Here is an 18,089-nt window from a genome sequence, read left to right as displayed (position 1 = left end):
CATTGGTGTAAGTGAGGTATTAAAGTCCCCCAGTATTATTCTGTTGATTTCCTCTTTTATAGCTGTTAGCAGTTGCCTTCTGTATTGAGGTCCTCCTATGTTGGGTGCATATATATTTATAATTGTTACATCTTATTCTTGGACTGATCCCTTGATCATTATGTAGTGTCCTTCCTTGTGTCTTGTAACATTCTTTATTTTAAAGTCGATTTTATCTGATATGAGTATTGCTACTACAGCTTTCTTTTGATTTCCATTTGCATGGAATATATTTTTCCATCCCTTCACTTTCAGTCTGTATGTGTCCCTATTTATTTTCATTCTACATGATCTGTCCGTTGGTGAAGGTAGGGTGTTAAAGTCCCCTACTGTGATTGTGTTGCTGTCGATTTCCCCTTTTATGGCTGTTAGCATTTGCCTTATGTATTGAGGTGCTCCTTTTTTGGGTGTGTAAATATTTACAATTGTTATATCTTATTCTTGGACTGATCCCTTGATCATTATGTAGTGTCCTTCCTTGTGTCTTGTAACATTCTTTATTTTAAAGTCGATTTTATCTGATATGAGTATTGCTACTACAGCTTTCTTTTGATTTCCATTTGCATGGAATATATTTTTCCATCCCTTCACTTTCAGTCTGTATGTGTCCCTAGGTCGGAAGTGGGTCTCTTGTAGACAGCATATATTTGGGTCTTGTTTTTATATCCATTCAGCAAGCCTGTGTCTTTTGGGTGGAGCATTTAATCCATTCACATTTAAGGTAATTATCGATACGTATGTTCCTATTACCATTTTCTTAATTGTTTTGGGTTTGTTTTTGCAGGTCCTTTTATTCTCTTCTGTTTCCCACTTAGAGAGTTCTTTTAACATTTCTTGTAGAGCTGGTTTGGTGGTGCTGAATTCTCTTAGCTTTTGCTTGTCTGTAAAGCTTTTGATTTCTCCATCAAATCTGAATGAGATCCTTGCTGGGTAGAGTAATCCTGGTTGTAGGTTCTTTCTTTTCATCACTTTAAATATGTCATGCCTCTCCCTTCTGACTTGTAGAGTTTCTGCTGAGAAATCAGCTGTTAACCTTATGGGAGTATGTTTGTATGTTATTTGTCATTTTTCCCTTGCTGCTTTCAATAATTTTTCTTTGTCTTTAATTTTTGCCAGTTTGATTACTATTTGTCTCGGCGTGTTTCTCCTTGGGTTTATCCTGTATGGGACTCTCTGTGCTTCCTGGACTTGGGTGACTATTTCCTTTCCCACGTTAGGGAAGTTTTTGACTATAATCTGTTCAAATATTTTCTCAGGTCCTTTCTCTCTCTCTTCTCCTTCTGCGACCCCTATAATGCGAATGTTGTTGTTTTTAATGTTGTCCCAGAGGTCTCTTAGGCTGTCTTCATTTCTTTTCATTCTTTATTCTTTATTCTGTTCCACAGCATTGAATTCCACTATTCTGTCTTCCAGGTCACTCACCGTTTTTCTGTCTCGGTTTTTCTGCTATTGATTCCTTCTAGTGTATTTTTCATTTCAGTTATTGTATTGTTCATCTCTGTTTGTTTGTCCTTTAATTCTTCTAGGTCTTTGTTAAACATTTCTTGCATCTTCTCGATCTTTGCCTCCATTCTTTTTCCGAGGTCCTTGATCATCTTCACTGTCATTATTCTGAATTCTTTTTCTGGAAGGTTGCCTATTTCCACTTCATTTAGTTGTTTTCCTGGGGTTTTGTCTTGTTCCTTCATCTGGTACATAGCCCTCTGACTTTTCATTTTGTCTATCGTTCTGTGAATGTGGTTTTTGTTCCACAGGCTGCAGGATTGTAGTTCTTCTTCCTTCTGCTGTCTGCCCTCTGGTGGATGAGGTTATCTTTGAGGTTTGTGCAAGTTTCTTGATGGGAGGGACTGGTCCAGCTCCGTTTTTCTGTCTCAAGATTGTTTTGGCTATTTGGGATCTTTTGTGTTTCCATACAAATTGTGAATTTTTTTGTTCCAGTTCTGTGAAAAATGCCATTGGTAGTTTGATATGGATTGCATTGAATCTGTAGATTGTTTTGGGTAGTATAGTCATTTTCACAATGTTGATTCTTCCAATCCAAGGACATGGTATATCTCTCCATCTGTTTGTATCATCTTTAATTTCTTTCATCAGTGTCTTATAGTTTTCTGCATACAGGTCTTTCGTCTCCTTAGGTAGGTTTATTCCTAGGTATTTTATTCTTTTTGTTGCAATGGTAAAAGGGAGTGTTTCCTTAATTTCTCTTTCAGAGTTTTCATCATTAGTGTATAGGAATGCAAGAAATTTCTGTGCATTAATTTTGTATCCTGATTTTTTTAGCAGTTTCTTGCTTTCTGTTTTAAATATTGTTTGTTTTAAATGTTATCTGAATACACTGAGGACTACTTTAAACAACGCTATAATTTTTTTTTTCAATATCAAAGAATTTTTAAAACCTCAGTGGAGAATAATCTAGTATCCTCACCAAATATTAACCCTTTCTATTCTTCTTTTTCACTCTTGACATTCCCTGTTTCCTTCTGTTATCATTCCCCTTCTGTCTCAAGAACTTCCTTTAGCAATTTTCAAATTAAGTCTGCTGGCAACAAATTCACTCAGTTTTCCTTCATCTGAGAGTGTCTTCATTACACTTTCATTTCTGTAGGATATTCTCACTGGATATAGAATTCTGTTCACAGTTCCTTTCTCTTAGCACTTGAAAAATGTTGTGCTATTTCCTTCTGGCCTCCATGGCTTCTAATGAGAAATCACAGGAATTAGAGACATTTTGCCCCAGGAGGCAATGTGTCATCTCTCTATAGATGCATTCAGGAAGTTTTTTTTTGTTTTTTTTGTTTTTGCTTTTTTTTCCTTTAGTTTTCAGTAATTTGATTATGCTGTTTCTGGGCATTATGATGTCTTGGGGCTTATTCTTACTCAGCTTCTTGAAACTGTAGGTTATGCCTTTCCCCAAATTTGTGAAGCTTTCAGTCATTATTTATTCAAATATTATTTTTCAGCCTTGCCCGCCTCCTCCTCTCCTAAATGTTATATCTACTGTTATTTTCCTACCAGCCCTTCATATTCTGTTTATTTTTAATTTTTTTATTTAAATAGTTTTAATTGTGGAAAAGAACACATATAAAATTTACCATTTGGGGCTTCCCTGGTGGCGCAGTGGTTGCGCGTCCGCCTGCCGATGCAGGGGAACCGGGTTTGCGCCCCGGTCTGGGAGGATCCCACATGCCGCGGAGCGGCTGGGCCCGTGAGCCATGGCCGCTGGGCCTGCGCATCCAACGGGAGAGGTTGCAGCAGAGGGAGGCCCGCATACCACACACACACACAAAAAATAAATAAAATAAAATAAAATAAAATAAAATAAAATAAAATAAAATTTACCATTTGAACTCTTTCTAAGTGTACAGTCCAATAGTGTTAAGTATATTTACAGTCTTGTGCAACCAATATCCAGAAGTTTTCATCTTGTAAAACTGAAACTCTATACTCATTAAAAAATAGCACCCCATTTCATCCTCCCTCCAGGCCCCAGCAACCATCAATCTAATTTCTGTTGATAGGAATTTGACTTCTCTACATATTTCATATAAGTGGAATCATACAGTATTTTTCTTTTTGTGACCTGCTTATTTCACTTAGCATCATGTCCTCAAGGTTCATTCACATTGTAGAATGTGTCAGAATTTTCTTCCTTTTTAAGATTGAATAGTGTTCCATTGCATGTATATACTGCATTTTGTTTATTCATTTCTCTGTCTATGGACACTTGGGCTGCTTCCTCCTCTTGCCTATTGTGAACAGTGCTACTATGAAAGTGGGTGTGCAAATATCTCTTCAAGATCCTGCTGTTAATTCTTTTGATATATACCCAGAAGTGGAATTACTGGATCACAGAGTAATTCTATTTTTAATTTGTGAGTAACTGCTATATTGTTTTCCATAGCAGATGCACCATTTTACATTATTTTGTGTCAAGTTTCTTTGCTGAACATTGTGTTTGGGATTCATCCATGTTGTTCCCAGTAGTTATGCTTTGTTTATTCTCATTACTGTGTAGCACTCCATTAGGTAAAAATCCCACAATTTATTTATTTATTCTACTATAGACTTTGGGGTTGTTTCCAGGTTTGGACTATTAAAAAGAGTGCTGCTATGAATATTCTTGTGTGTTTCTGGTAAATATATATATATATATATATATATATATATATACACACACACACACATGCATTTCTGCCATGTTAAATTCCTAGGAGTGGAATGATTCTGGTGATTATAGTAATATTGTATTACGGTTTTGATTTGAAATTTCCTGATGACTAGTAGAGTTAGCACAGACCTTTTCAAATAGTTATGGGCCATTTGGGTGTCACCTTTTGTGAAGTGTCTATCACAGGTTTTGCCAATTTTTCTGAAGGTTTGCTTCTTCTTTATGATTTTGTAAGAGTTCTTTATAAGTTCTGGATATGAGTGCTTTGTCAGATACATGTGTTACGATATCATGTCCCTTTTTGTGGCTTTGCTTTTCACTCTCTAAATGGTTTCTTTTGATGAACAGATGTTCTTACTAATGATGAAGTCTGACTTCTAATTTTTATTTCCCTTTTAGTATTTTCTGTAACCTCATTTAGAAAATCCTTACCTAACCCAAAGTCATTAAGATATAATGTTTTCTTCTAAGAGCTTCATTGATTACCTTTTATATTTAGGTATGCAGTCCATCTGGAATCAATTTTTGTTTATGATTTGAGATTTGGGTCAATAGACATTTCTTCCTCATATAACTTTTCAAATGACCCATACTATTTTTTGAAGACCATCCTTTCCAATTCCACCACTGTGTCTACCCTCACCATTTATAATAGCTGTAAAGCATGTCATTCTAAGTTACTCTCATAACTTATTCAGCCACTTTTCCATGGGATATTTGGGTTATTATCTGGCCTCTGCCATCATCAAACAGGGTGAACATCTTTGTATGGACATCAAGGCCTGCTTCTGAAGTTGTTAGAACAGAGTAGAATTTCTGAGCCTGAAAATTCTTACATTTTTTAAGAATTAGTAAATTAGGGCTTCCCTGGTGGCGAGTGGTTGAGAATCTGCCTGCCAATGCAGGGGACGCGGGTTCGAGCCCTGGTCTGGGAGGATCCCACATGCCGCGGAGCAACTGGGCCCGTGAGACACAATTACTGAGCCTGCGCGTCAGGAGCTTGTGCTCCACAACAAGAGAGGCCATGATAGTGAGAGGCCTGCGCACCGCGATGAAGAGTGGCCCCCTCTTGCCACAACTGGAGAAAGCCCTTGCACAGAAACGAAGACCCAACACAGCCAAAAATAAATAAATAAATACATTAAAAAAAAAAAGAATTAGTAAATTATACAGTTCACATCTCAAAGAATACGAAGAGCCCCAGTGAAACATCTGCCTCCTACCCTGTCCGCAACCCTCCCAGTCCCTTCACCAGGTAAGCACAGTCACGAAATCTTGAGTATTTTCCAGATATCCTGTAATGCACGAAAATTCATTCTTTATATTCTTTTCTTCTTTTCTTGTTACACGGCTAGTGGTACTCTATATGCTCTGTTCTTCATCTTACCTTTCTAGATTAACACAACATCTTAGAAATCTTCCTATTACTGTAATAAAAAAGCATCCTTGTTCATTTTTAAGGTAGTGAGCATAATTTTCCATTTGATGGGTGTATAAGAATTTAGACAGTCTCCTATTGATTGGCATCTATGGTGTTTCTAATCTTTTGCCATTCAAACTATGCTTCAATGAATAACTTTGAACATGTCATTTCCCTGTGTGCAATATATCTGTTGGAGGTACTTCTAGAAGAGACCTTGCTGGGTCCAAGGGGATATGCAGTTGTAATTTGATGAGCATTACCAATGCTTCAGCAATATATGAAAGCTCCTGTTTTCCCACAGTATGGCCAATGTGAGGCAGGAGATAGATGGGCTCCAGGCTAGACATTTACAGCTGGCCTCCTGTTTGCCCTTCCGGGGGTGAGAATAAGATGTGCTCCAGGCCGGATATTCATAACCAGCCCCCTGTTTACATTTCCTGAAGCAAGAGATAAATGGGCTCCAGGACTACATATTTATGACTGGATGCCTGTCTATATTTTGAGATCTGCATCTCAGTATAAAAACCAGCAACAGAAATAGGGTAAAACTGGACACTGGACATTTTTATGGCAGGAACAGAGTGGGACTAAACCCTGTTAAAAGATCAAGGGGTCATACATTTCTCACCCTTGGGGCACATGTGCAGAAAGTCTCGTTGGGGGTCAAAAGGGAGGGGGCACCATCCCATAACATGTGATGCTAAGGCCATCCCATAGGCCTCTGGGCTGTAATCCATCTTGGAAAAAAGTTGCGCATGCATGTTGGGGAGGGTCCTAGGGCAGGCCAGGTGTGGAAAAAGAAACCTGATAATTGGCCAAAGATACACAAAGACCCAGAACTGCCCTATATAAATGACTTAACCTCCTCTTTACTGCGCTCCTCCTCATTAGGGAGGACGCCCACACCCTTGCTCTCCGGGTGTGCATCTCTGCCTTGCTTCTATCTTAACTAAACAAACTTTCTCTGTGTGCTCTCCCACTTGTTGTTGTTGCTCTGTGTCTCTAATAATAAACTTTGTACCTGTTTTTACAGTTTTGCCTCCGTGAGAAATGCATTTTTCACAGGGGGCAAGAGCCAAGGGGTGTGGCGGCTAGGATTCCTGGTTTTCATCCAGGCTGCCCAGGTTCCATTCCTGGGCAGGGAATTAAGATCTTGCTTCATGCCACCACTCACTGCTGCCTCTCCAAGATTAAATGGACTGTTAGATCTTTAGCTATCCCAAAGATGGAAAATTGTCGATTATTTTACATTTATCTCATTGTGTATGAGATTGAGCACCTTTTCAGAAGTTTAAAAAGCTAATTGTGTTTTTTGTCAACATCCTTTCATGGCATGAACTTCTTAAAAATCACTCAGGCTGCAAATTCCTCCAAATGTTTCCCCATGAGAAGCCCTTTTGCCAACTGACGCTCCCTCCACAATGCAGACCCGAACCGGTCTCACTTCAATCATCATTGGCTTTGGGGCTCCTAGGTGGAAATGGCACCTGTAGGTTCTCACAGGTGGAAGCTTGCATCTCTAGGTGTGGGGGCGAGGGTACCCCGGCCTGCCCGAGGAGCCGACCCCGCCCCGTCACCTTTCGGCCCCGCCCTCGGCGCCGTCGTCCCGCCCCCGGCTTGCGGCCCCTCCCCGTGCCCCGCTCGCCCCGCTGAGTGCCCCGCCCGCCTCGCTGAGTGCCCCGCCTCCACCTCGGAGAGCGGCTCCACCCTCCCGCCTATGTAGCCCGCTCCCAAGGCTGTTCCGCTTTGCTCCCAGGCTGCATGCCCCCGCCCCTCTGCGTAACGTGGCGTCACTCGTCACGTGACGCCCGGCAGTGCCGCGAGGGGTTGGCGGTGGGCTCCCGCTGGCACGGTCTGCGCACGGGTGATTTCCGCCGAGTGAAGCGCACTGAGGCGTGATGGCGAGGGCCTAGGGGAAGGCGCAGACAGGCCCGGACGCCGCCTGTAGCTGCCCTCGGCCTCCCGGGCTCTGCGCTCTTTCCTGCGCCGTTGCTAGGCAGCCGCATCTGGGCGCGGGAGGCAGGGCGGGCTAATGCGGAAAGGTACGGGTGCCGGGGAGGGGCTGTGATTGCGGAGGGTCCGGGTGTCTGGCAGAGGGCTATGGAGCAGTACTGCATCCTGGGCCGCATTGGGGAGGGCGCGCACGGCATCGTCTTCAAGGCCAAGCATGTGGAGGTGAGCACCCAGCCCTTCCTCCTTCAGTTCCATTGAGATCTACCCGTTTTCCCGACCCACGCTTGGGCTCCTGCCTCCCCGCAGCTTTTCGTGGCGAGCTCCCGCATCTTTTGCTCTCTTGAGTGGAGGGCGTCCAGGTTGCGGCGAGCTATTAGCGGTGCTTTCTTCCGGCGAGTGCCCCCTAGGAGCGTGGCGTGGATGTCTCTGAGCTGTTTGCTCAGCGTTGCGCCTGCTGGCCCTGATTTCCCTCCAGCACGGGGTGGGGGGCGCGTCCCACCCCCACGAGGGCCTCAGGCCTCAGCGTCGCATCCCCTTTTCCAGCCGGGGATGGGGCTGCAGTGTCTGCGTCCTGTCCCAAACAGACTGGAGAGATCGTTGCCCTCAAGAAGGTGGCCCTGCGGCGGCTGGAGGATGGCATCCCCAGCCAGGCCCTGCGGGAGATCAAGGCCTTGCAGGAGATCGAGGACAGTCAGTATGTGAGTGGGGCTGGTGTTCTGAGGTGCTGGTTCCCGCCCTCCTCCACTCACTCCCACCCTGAGGTCCTGCAGTCACTGTTCACTCATTTGCTTCCTCACCCCTCACTCACTCCCTTTCTTCTCCACTTGTTGTTCACCCTCGTTCACCCAATTACTTCACTCATTCATTCCCTCTCGTTCACTCACTTATTTTTTCGCCTTATCGTTCGCTCATTCACTAACTTATCCCTTTTTTCTCAAAACACTTAGTGATTTCTGATGATAATGATAATTGCCACCTGTTGAGCTCCTGTTATGTTCTGCATGCCAGGTTAACTGCTTTATGTATATTGTCCTTCTGAGTTTTGTCCTCTGCTCCGCAAGGCACGTTCAGGCTCTCCCTATCTCAGGCCAGAGGAGGAGGCACAGCCACCAGCTTATGGGTGCTCAGCTTGTTCCACTTGTCTGTGGAGGCTTTGGCCCAGGTCTGATCGCAGAATCAGGACGGTTTAACATTGGTGCCTCCCATAGACTCTACCCTCTACTGGCCACTGGCAACACAGAAACCAGCCCCTACCCTGCTCTTGAGAACTGAAGTGTGGTAGGGGAGATGGACAAAGGCTACAGCGCCCATCTGGCGTGGTTTGTGCTGTGACAGGCCTGGGAGGGGCTGTGGGCACACGAGGAGAGACACCCCACACACCTAGTTTCATTCTCTTTGTGGTATTCTCTCTTGTCCATGTCCTGAGTAGAGGATGTGCTTAACTTCCTGGGGAGTGACAAGGGTAGGTCCACCCACCTAAGGGTGGGTGATACTCTGACTTGTTTCTTATTCTCTGGAGATGTCCTTGATATATTGGGTGACACAAGCATGTTATAAAACTGCATGTGTCATCTTGGTTTTGTATGAAAATATTTTGTATATATATACGAATACATGTCTGTGTGTGCCATGTCTCTTGTAAAGTCTGGTGGAATAGACTCCTAAGGTTGACTATAGGTGATAGAGTTTTTCTTTTGCTGTTTTTTTCAATATAATTTTGGGTATTATCTGAATGTATTTGTTTGTCCCAATCTGTAAAATGAGTGTCTACTACCCTCAACATCAGAAAAACAGCAATATGGCCATTCTTGTTTTTTGAGGAAAGTAAAAGGACTTTGCTGACAGCTTGTGTGTGGGAGAGGTGGAGGGCCCATAGGAAGCTGGTGATATGGTCCCAGGTCCTGTGCATCAGCAGGCCTGAAGAATCTATCTTTAAAACACTCCAGATCTTACCCTGGCCCAGGCCATCCTCACCTCTCATCAGAACAACTACAGCAGGCTCCCCTGCCCCCCCCCCACCTCCCCACCCCCCCCACCACTGCCTCCACTCCACAGTCAAAAATGTACATGAAATCATCCACTCCCTGGCTTGAAAAGCTCCAGAGGCTTCTCTTCACTCTGAAAGAACTGTCACCATCTGCTTCCACCCCGCTCCAGCCTCTATTTTCATTCATTCACAGCTTCTTAAGTGTCTCTCCCGTGATAAGCACTGTCTAGGCTCCAGGAGTACAGAACAGAGCAGCCTCCTTCCTGTTCTTGCTTTTGGGCCTTGTGTTTGCTGTCCCCTGGCCCAGAGCTCCTTCCCAGATGCCTTCTCTTCTTTCTTCATCAGAATCTTCATCAAAATACCCTATATGTTTGTTGTTTGGTCATATGTCAGTCATTTGTCCCCTGAACTCATTAAAGTCCTTCAGGACCCACCAGCCCTTGCTCCTGTTCACTACTGTGCAGCCTGCCCTTGTGACCTTGTGGGCCCTCAGGAAGTATATGTGACATGTCTCCTGCTCTCCCAGTGCTAGGAGTTGTGATCACCTGTGTGTGTGTGTTTCCAGGTGATTTTCCAGTTCGTGGGCTGGGTGGGGGACCAGACACTGCCCTAAATCGCCTTTCTTAGACCTCCTTTTCCCTGAGTGTTTACTGGAGCATTAGAGTAGGGACTTGCCTTCTTCTGGGAGAGGGAAGCAAGAGATCACCAAGCTCCCTGATTCTGAGCTCAGATCTCATGCCACCATCTCTGCCTGCCTGGTCCTCTGTTGGTGCAAGGGCTGAGGGTCCAAGAGAGAGCCTGAGCCATGGAAGTCTGAGGCTGATGGGATGCCCCGCTTGCAGGTGGTACAGCTGAAGTCCGTGTTCCCGCATGGCGCGGGCTTCGTGCTGGCCTTCGAGTTCATGCTGTCAGATCTGGCTGAGGTGGTGCGCCACGCCCAGAGGCCGCTGGCCCAGGCGCAGGTCAAGAGCTACCTGCAGATGCTGCTCAAGGGGGTCGCCTTCTGCCATGCCAACAATATTGTGCATCGGGTCAGTTCCAGCATGGGCGGGGGTGGGACCGGGGGGGTGGCTGGGCTGTGGGTAGGCCAGCCCTTGATGAAGGGCAGGGTTAGAAAAGGGACAGTGGGGGCAGGGCCTATGAGTAGGAGGCCAGGGCTGGGGCCCTGGAGGAGGTCGGGTCTTGCGCTGACCTGGGTGCCCAGCCTGCCAAGCCCTCCTGTCCCGAGGTCCTGTGGGGGCTCTGGAGGAACTGATGCCTCTTTTGGTGCTCTCAGGACCTGAAACCAGCCAACCTGCTTATCAGTGCCTCGGGCCAGCTCAAGATAGCAGACTTTGGCCTGGCCCGGGTCTTTTCGCCAGATGGCAGCCGTCTCTACACGCACCAGGTGGCCACCAGGTAGGGAGGACCAGTTCCCAAGCAGGACCTGGCAATAGACAGGCGCCAACCCTCCTGGGAAGAGATGCTTCTGAACCTTCTGTCCAAACAGTGCTCTTGGGGCTGGTGTGGGTGCCAGGATGACCTTCCGAGGCAGCTTCCTGACAGACCGGTGACCTGGCTGTGACCACCTGCCCTCCTCTCACAGGTGGTACCGAGCCCCTGAGCTCCTGTATGGTGCCCGCCAGTATGATCAGGGTGTCGACCTGTGGTGAGACTCCTATGGGCTGGGCAAGGGGGAATGTGGGTCGTTGGGTCACCTTTTCCTCCTGGGCATTGAGGTCTCTAAGCCATTTGGGGGTTTTCCTGCCGTGAGCTCTAGGTTGCCATGGGGGTGTCTCCCCTGGTTAGAGTATCTCTGAGGAGTTTGGGATCAGTGTTCCTCCTCATGACAGTTTTGAGCTGAGAGGGGTCAAGTGGGATCAGAGTGATTGTCCCAGTAGGAAGCTTCTGGGCTGAGGTCGGGGAGGTGGTCCGAGGCATGGGGTGTCTAAGCTGCTATGCAAGGGGTGATATCCCAGGATGCAATGTTCCTGAGCTATCTAGAGGCCTGGGTCCCTGGATATGAAGGCCCTGAACCTTTATTTGGGGTAGGTGTGTATATGCCTAAGAGTTTGAGATTTGGGGGCCGTTTTGGAGTCTACCCCAGAATGGGAGGAGGTGGCAGTGTGTCCCAGAATGTGAGGCTCTGAGGAGTCTCAGAACTGTTGAGGGGTTGATGTGTGTTCCAGAGTTGAGGCCTGAGAGCTGTTTAGAGAGGGGATATGCTCTGTGTTCTAGGCTTGAAGTCTTTGACTGTTTGGGGATCTGTATCCTTAGCTATGAAGCTTGAAGTCTACTTTGTGGGTATCTTGACCGCAGTGTGAGGTGTGGGTGCTGGTGTGGGGAGATCTGTTTCCATGGTGTGAGATCTCTGAGTTGTTTGGGTTCTGTATCTGCAGGGCTGTGGGCTGCATCCTGGGGGAGCTGTTGAACGGGTCCCCCCTTTTCCCAGGGGAGAATGACATTGAACAGCTTTGCTGTGTGCTTCGAATCTTGGGCACCCCCAGTCCTCAAGTCTGGCCGGTTTGCAGGGACCTACAGTGGGGAGGGGTGGGGGCGGGTGGCTTCTATTACCCCAATAGCTAGTGACTCCCCTGCCCCGCACCTTCTCTCTCGTGGCCCCATGCCTCCTTGACTTCCCAGACCTCGGTCCTGGCCCAGCGTGGGGTCTCCTCCACCCCTGCCCTGCTGGAGGTGGGAGGGCCAGGGCCCAAGCCCTATCCCTTCCCACCTGTCCCCAGCACACATGCATCCAAACCGAGCTGGGCATGGAGCAGGCGCCTGAGATGTGGAGGAAGGACTGAAGGACTGAGTGAGCACGTGATGTCATGAGTGACGTGTGAGCAGGGGTGCGTGGATGGGGGAGTACTGAGTGAATGGGAGCAGGTAGGTGACAGGGAGCGAGAACTGACACCTAAGGGGGCTGGCGGGGTGGGTGCCGGCCCTGATGGACCCCCTTCTCCTCCAGGAGATCAAGGACCTGCCTGACTACAACAAGATCTCCTTCAAGGAGCAGGCTCCCGTGCCCCTGGAGGAGGTGCTGCCCGATGCCTCTCCCCAGGCCTTGGACCTGCTGGGGCATTTCCTCCTCTACCCTCCACGCCAGCGCATTGCAGCCTCCCAGGTAGGGTGACACCCGTTGCCCTGACCCTCCTCGTCCGTGCCCTTTTGACCCAGCAGGTTGAGATTCTCAGAACCTGTGATGGGCTGGGACCAGAACCCCTGGAGCCAGGCGTAGGAGGGTGCAGGGCAGGTGTGCCTCTCCTGAGTGGACTCTAGAGGGGACCCTAGAGGGCAGGTGGCCAGGGGTGGCCCATTAGAAGGGCATGCACACCTCGCAGAAGAGCGAGTCTTGGGTTATTGGTGATTCGCTTCTTCGTCTCTTCATTCCTTCAACAAGAATTTACTAGCATCTGGCACGTGCTGAGCATTGTCCTGGACCCTGATCCAGAGTGAACAGACGTGGCTTGTGCCTGTGGGGTCTCCACCCTGTGGTGAGGCAGGGCTGTCAGTCTGTGGGAGCCGAGGGGAGGGATTTTGGGACTGACTTTGGGGTCATGCAAGGCTTCCTGGAGAAGGGCAAGATTAAGCATGGGGTGCTGTTTTCCCAAGAGAAATGATGAGCAGAGGCCTGGAGAGGAGGACCCAGCAGGAGTGGGTTGTGGCTGGAAGGCAGGGGAGGAGGGGAGGACCATGGGCTGATGGCTGATGGTGTGAGGGCCTCTGTCGGGTGTACCTGTCCATCTGGCCTCATGGCAACCTCCCATCCCTGCCCTCGGCACTAGCAGTGTGTGTTTACACATGCCCCTGGCGAGTTCCCATGTCAGCAGCACCTTCAGAGTGTAATGAGGCCAACTGACCACCTCTCAGCCCCCTGCTGCTGCCCCTAGTCTAAGCGCCACCCCCCTGCCATTGCCTCCCAGAATCTGCTTCTCCTGCCCATTTAGTCTCTCCTCCACGTGGCAGAGAGAGGGACCTTGTCCAGGTAGGCTGTCGCATCCTCGCCTGCAGGGCCCACCTGGGGCTCCCTCAGAGGAGAAGCCAGGTCCTAGTGGCCCACAGGCATCACACATTTGGGGCCATCACCTCTGTGACTCTGCCAGCTCCCATTCCCCTTGCTCACTCCCCTCGGGCCCCAGGGCTCCTCCATGTCCTGGGGGTCTGTGCATTTCTGTCCCTAGGCCTCACTCATTCACCTTTCAGGTCTCTGCTTGAGTGCCACCTCCCAGGGGCCTCCCCTCCCCATTCCTCAGGCCTGCAGCCCCTCCAGTATTCCTCATCCCCCCCCTCATACTTTCTCTTTCCCACAGCACTAATCATTTGATGCACTGTTTGTCTTACTTCTTTGTCGTGTTTATTACCCCCACCCCTCACTATGTGGAAAACTTGAAGGCAGAGCTCTTTGTTCTGTTTACTGCTGCATCTCCTGTCTCTGGAGCAGTGCTCAAACAGTGAGCACTCAGAGGTGTTGGAGTCACCTGAACGATGAACAGATGAAGGAAAAATCCTCTTCAGGGCAATGTTCACATCTCCTCCCCGGAGGAAAGTGGCTGAAGCTGGGACGGGGAGGTGACCAGTTTCCTTTTACTGCCCCTTGTTTGCTACCCTCAGGCCCTCCTGCACCGGTACTTCTTCACAGCTCCCCTGCCTGCCCACCCCTCGGAGCTGCCGATTCCTCAGCGCCCAGGGGGACCTGCCCTCAAGGCCCCCCCAGGACCCCCCCACGTCCATGACTTCCACGTGGATCGGCCTCTCGAGGAGTCGCTGTTGAACCCGGAGCTGATTCGGCCCTTCATCCTGGAGGGCTGAGATGTTGGGCCAGGCCCCACCGGTGTGTCCCCCCCTTCCCTCCCCAGGACAAACCAGGCCTCTTGTTCTTCTGCTCCGGCCTGGTTCGGCCACAGTGGTCCTGCTCCTGGCCAGGCCATCCAGCCTCAGCAGAGGGGACCCTCGGCCTGTGCTGTCGGCCTCCCATCTGTGCGCTGGTAACAGATCCATCAGAAGGAGGCAGTGTGTTCTGCTGTCATGCCTGCCATGGGGCTGGTTCTCTAGTTGCTGCCCTCCTGGTCAGGGACAGTCCTGGTAGAGCCATTTGGGGAAGTGCTGAGTGTAGGATGTCCTCATGTCGGAAATCCAAGTGGGAAGGAAAGTTTGGGTTGATTTTGTTCTCAGAGACATTAAACACTAGTTCACTTTTGAGATTTATTATAAAAACCCCCGGTAGTTCTACGTGATGTATGCCCCTCTTCCTTTCCAGTTGAGGGAAGTAGCTGAGGAAGCATCATCCCCTGGCCCTTGCTTCTCTGTGGTCACTGGGAAAGTGGCCCCATTCATGGCTACTTTACTCTTGGGGGATTGCTACGTGCTTCATGGGACAGAGCTCCCTTTTGGAGGTGAGTTGGCAGAAATCAGGACCCAGGAATGGCTCAAGTTGGGGACCCAATAAGTGACCCTCCACACCTTAAGCTGGTTTACCAACATCACCCTCAGGATACGGGTGAGCCTGGACCACATGGGCCTCCTCTTTACTCAGAGATACTGGGCAAATAAGAAGACAGACATTCCTGGAACTCATTTGTTAATTCAGTAAATCCCAATACAATCTGAACTGGCTCTTGTTTTTCTTATTAAATAATTTGGTAAGCCAATTCTAAAATATATGTGGAAATGAAAGGGTTAAGAGGAAGCAGAAGCAGAAGAAAAGGCAAAAAATGATGAAAGGACTTAACCTGTCAGATACTAAGACTATCATAGGGCTGTAATAAATAAGCAATGTGGTGTTGGTTCACAGATAGATAAAAACAGATAAATCAGAGAAACTTATTCTTAGCAATCTTTTATTCTTAAAATATTCATTTTGTGCTCATGTGGATAGATTCTGTAAGCACTGCAGTCACAGAGGTGACTAACAGTGCCACAGTCACTGCCCTCCAAGCTCTTAGAGGGCAAAGCACAGTAAACTCCAGTTGTTGCTTTCAGGGAAGAGTCTGAGTGTCTCATTTGTCTTTAAAGATGTTTTAAGGATCTGGCCTCTGCCTGTTTGTCCAGCCACATCTGTAGACTCTAAGCTTCAGTCTAGCTCAGTTTCTGGTGTCTCTCACCTCCGTATGAATGCAAGTCTGTACCCAAACCCTGATCACTGACCCTCAGCCAGTTCCACTCACAAAGACTAAAGCTTACTCCACCCTGACATTGACCCTCACCTTGACCTTAAACCTTACACTTAACCTGACCCTATCACCCTGACCCTGACATAGACACTGACTCTCACCCTCACTCAATTCTTTGCCAGCCCCTTCCCCACCCATGCCTGGCTTTGATCTTGGCATTGACTGTGACCCTCACCCAAACTCTGACCCCGTTTGACCTAGAACTAAACCTTGTCCATGAACTTGGCTCTCATCTTCACCTTAACCCTGAGTCTCTAATTGACATTCCTCTTACCTTGATGCTCATTATAATCCTGATCCTGACACTCATCTTGACCTAGACCTCAATTTCACCCTGACCTGGGTCCTCATCCTAATGCTGAGCCTCACACGGAACATGGACTCACACTTGGCTGTCACCATTGACACCCTAATCCCATCATGACCTTGAACCTGATCTAGACCCTGACCCTGAAATTGAACTTCACACTGACACTGACTTTCATTATTATGATGACTCGTCCTCAGTCTGATCATCACCTTCATCTTGACCCATCCTCACTTTGAAACTTAACCTTGAACTTGATTTTGACTATAAACCAAACTTTGACCCTCTGTGGTAAGCAGAATAATGTCCCCCCCACAAAGATGCCCATGTCCTAACTTACGAATACATTGCCTTACACACAAAAGGGACTTTGCAAATATGATTAAAGGGTACAGACTTTGAGATGGAAAGAGTATCCTGGATTATGCAGATTGGGCCGATGTAATGGGGGTTGGGGGGAGGGAGAGTTGGAGGAGGAGGACTTAATTCCTTCCAGCAGCAATAGAAAAGGAACCCACCTTGACTTTTAATTGACCTTGACCTTCACAATGAACATCATGCTCACCCTGACATTACCTCACATTGATCTTGACCCTGAACCTGACACTGACTCTAATCCTGAACATCAACCTCACCCTCACCTTGACCCTGAATCCTACACGGAACTGGACATCCACTGTCAACTTGAATCCAACTTTCAATCTTACTTTCACCCTGACAATAACCATCATCCTAATCCTGACATTCATCCTCTCACTGATCCTCTCTAATGGAGCCTCAACCTGATCCTAACCTTGGCTCTCACACTGATCTTGAACTTGATCTTGAACCTAACCCTGGATCTAAAATTTCCCTCATAGTGACCTTGTCCTTGAACCTGATTCTGACACCATGGCCTTGACCATTCTCTTATCTTGATCCTTAACCTGACATAGAATTATACCTTGAACTGGACACTCACCCCACTCTGATTCTTATCTTCATCATTCTGTCCCTGAGCTTACCCTCGTCCTGACTGTGACCCTGGCTGCTCTGACATTGAGCTTGATCATGACCTTCACCCTTAGACTAATTCTGATCTGATCTTGGCCAAGGCCACAACCAAAACCAGGGTGAGGTCCAGGGTTGGGGCTAAGGCTAGGTAGGTGAGAGCCTGGGCAGGGGCCATGATGAGGGAGGTACCAGGTTAGGGCCAGGGCTTGAGCAAGGGCCAGTGCCAGTGTAAGATGGAGGCTGAGGGTCATTCTGAAGGTAATTGTGAAGGCCAGGGTCAGGGCTAGGGCAAAGCTCAGGTTGAAGGTGTGTGTTAGGGTGAGTCAGGGTCAGGTGAGGGTAGGAACAGGAGTATGGTAGATATCAGATGCTAATTAAGTCAAGGGTGATTATTAGGGCGAGGTTGAGGAAGAGGGTCAAGGTCTGGATAAGGGCCAGCACCAGGGCAAGGGCTCAGGAGGTGCTGGGTTCAGGGGCACCACAAGGTCCCGCGTGAGGGTCAGGGCGAAGGTCAGAACGAGGATGAATGTCAGTATAAGGGGGTGGGCGAGGGTCTCAGCGAATGTCAGGACAAGGGCAGAAGCCAGTCTGAGGCCAAGTAGAAGCGGGGCTGGTGAGCGGATTAGTAGGAGTGGCTGTTCCGAACGGAAGCACGGAGGCTGGGCGAGGATTAAGCGAGCGGGCGGGGCTCGGCCTGCGGGGGCGGAAGCGCAGGGAAGGCGTAGCCCGACCCAGGCAGCCACGGGGGCGGGCGCCGTGGAGCCGCAGATGGGTTTGCATGAGCTGCTGCACGTCTTCTCCTTCTTGGAGGCCCGAGACATTCTCTGCGTCGCCCAGGTGGACAAGGTAGTGCGTCCTGTCCCAGGCAGGAGGCAGGGCTGGGCTCGTGGTCACTGGTGTGTCCACTGTCGGCCCGTCCCCTCGGAGCCTCAGTTTCCCAAATCTGGGAGGGGCCGTCGGACGGCCCTGAATCCGCGATCTGCAGAGGACGCTCTTGGCCCCCGGGGTGGCGACCTCGGCGACCTATGAAGGGGTCGCTCTGAAAGCCTCTTATCCCTCCGTCCCTCCGT

General features: G+C 48.6%; 2 protein-coding genes across 5 annotated transcripts in view; both read left to right on the top strand.

The window, feature by feature from the left end:
- The first annotated feature begins 7,439 nt into the window (after nucleotides 1-7,439).
- On the top strand, nucleotides 7,440-15,153 carry CDK20 (cyclin dependent kinase 20). Of its 4 annotated transcripts, none has more exons than XM_007124385.3 (8): nucleotides 7,440-7,805; nucleotides 8,168-8,281; nucleotides 10,413-10,601; nucleotides 10,847-10,968; nucleotides 11,156-11,218; nucleotides 11,949-12,072; nucleotides 12,518-12,673; nucleotides 14,161-15,153. In XM_007124385.3, exons 1-8 carry the CDS (start codon nucleotides 7,731-7,733, stop codon nucleotides 14,356-14,358), a joined length of 1,041 nt encoding a protein of 346 aa, XP_007124447.1. In that variant the 5' UTR covers nucleotides 7,440-7,730; the 3' UTR covers nucleotides 14,359-15,153. The 4 variants fall into 4 exon arrangements, with proteins under 4 accessions (XP_007124447.1, XP_007124448.1, XP_007124451.1 ...); XM_007124386.4 differs by having other exon boundaries at nucleotides 11,949-12,063; nucleotides 14,161-14,434; XM_007124389.4 differs by lacking the exon at nucleotides 11,949-12,072 and having other exon boundaries at nucleotides 14,161-14,410.
- Nucleotides 15,154-17,541: 2,388 nt separating this feature from the next.
- The window catches only part of FBXW12 (F-box and WD repeat domain containing 12), a 37,212-nt gene continuing 36,664 nt past the window's right edge, over nucleotides 17,542-18,089 (top strand). The window contains 1 exon segment of the mRNA XM_024130779.1: nucleotides 17,542-17,865. Coding sequence (XP_023986547.1) covers nucleotides 17,542-17,865 — 324 coding nt within the window.

Source organism: Physeter macrocephalus, chromosome 9 (assembly GCF_002837175.3).
Source record: "Physeter macrocephalus isolate SW-GA chromosome 9, ASM283717v5, whole genome shotgun sequence".
In the NCBI taxonomy this organism is placed as follows: domain Eukaryota; kingdom Metazoa; phylum Chordata; class Mammalia; order Artiodactyla; family Physeteridae; genus Physeter; species Physeter macrocephalus.
Note: the sequence above shows the minus strand (reverse complement) of the source record. Positions and strands in the feature narration are given on the sequence as shown.

What these genes read in the sequence shown, in the direction of transcription:
- CDK20 (XM_007124385.3), top strand. Translation starts at nt 7,731, where the DNA reads ATGGAGCAGTACTGCATCCTGGGCCGCATTGGGGAGGGCGCGCACGGC. An exon ending in TCAAGGCCAAGCATGTGGAG is followed by an intron (nt 7,806 to 8,167) that starts GTGAGCACCCAG and finishes TGTCCCAAACAG; the next exon opens with ACTGGAGAGATCGTTGCCCT. An exon ending in AGATCGAGGACAGTCAGTAT is followed by an intron (nt 8,282 to 10,412) that starts GTGAGTGGGGCT and finishes CCCCGCTTGCAG; the next exon opens with GTGGTACAGCTGAAGTCCGT.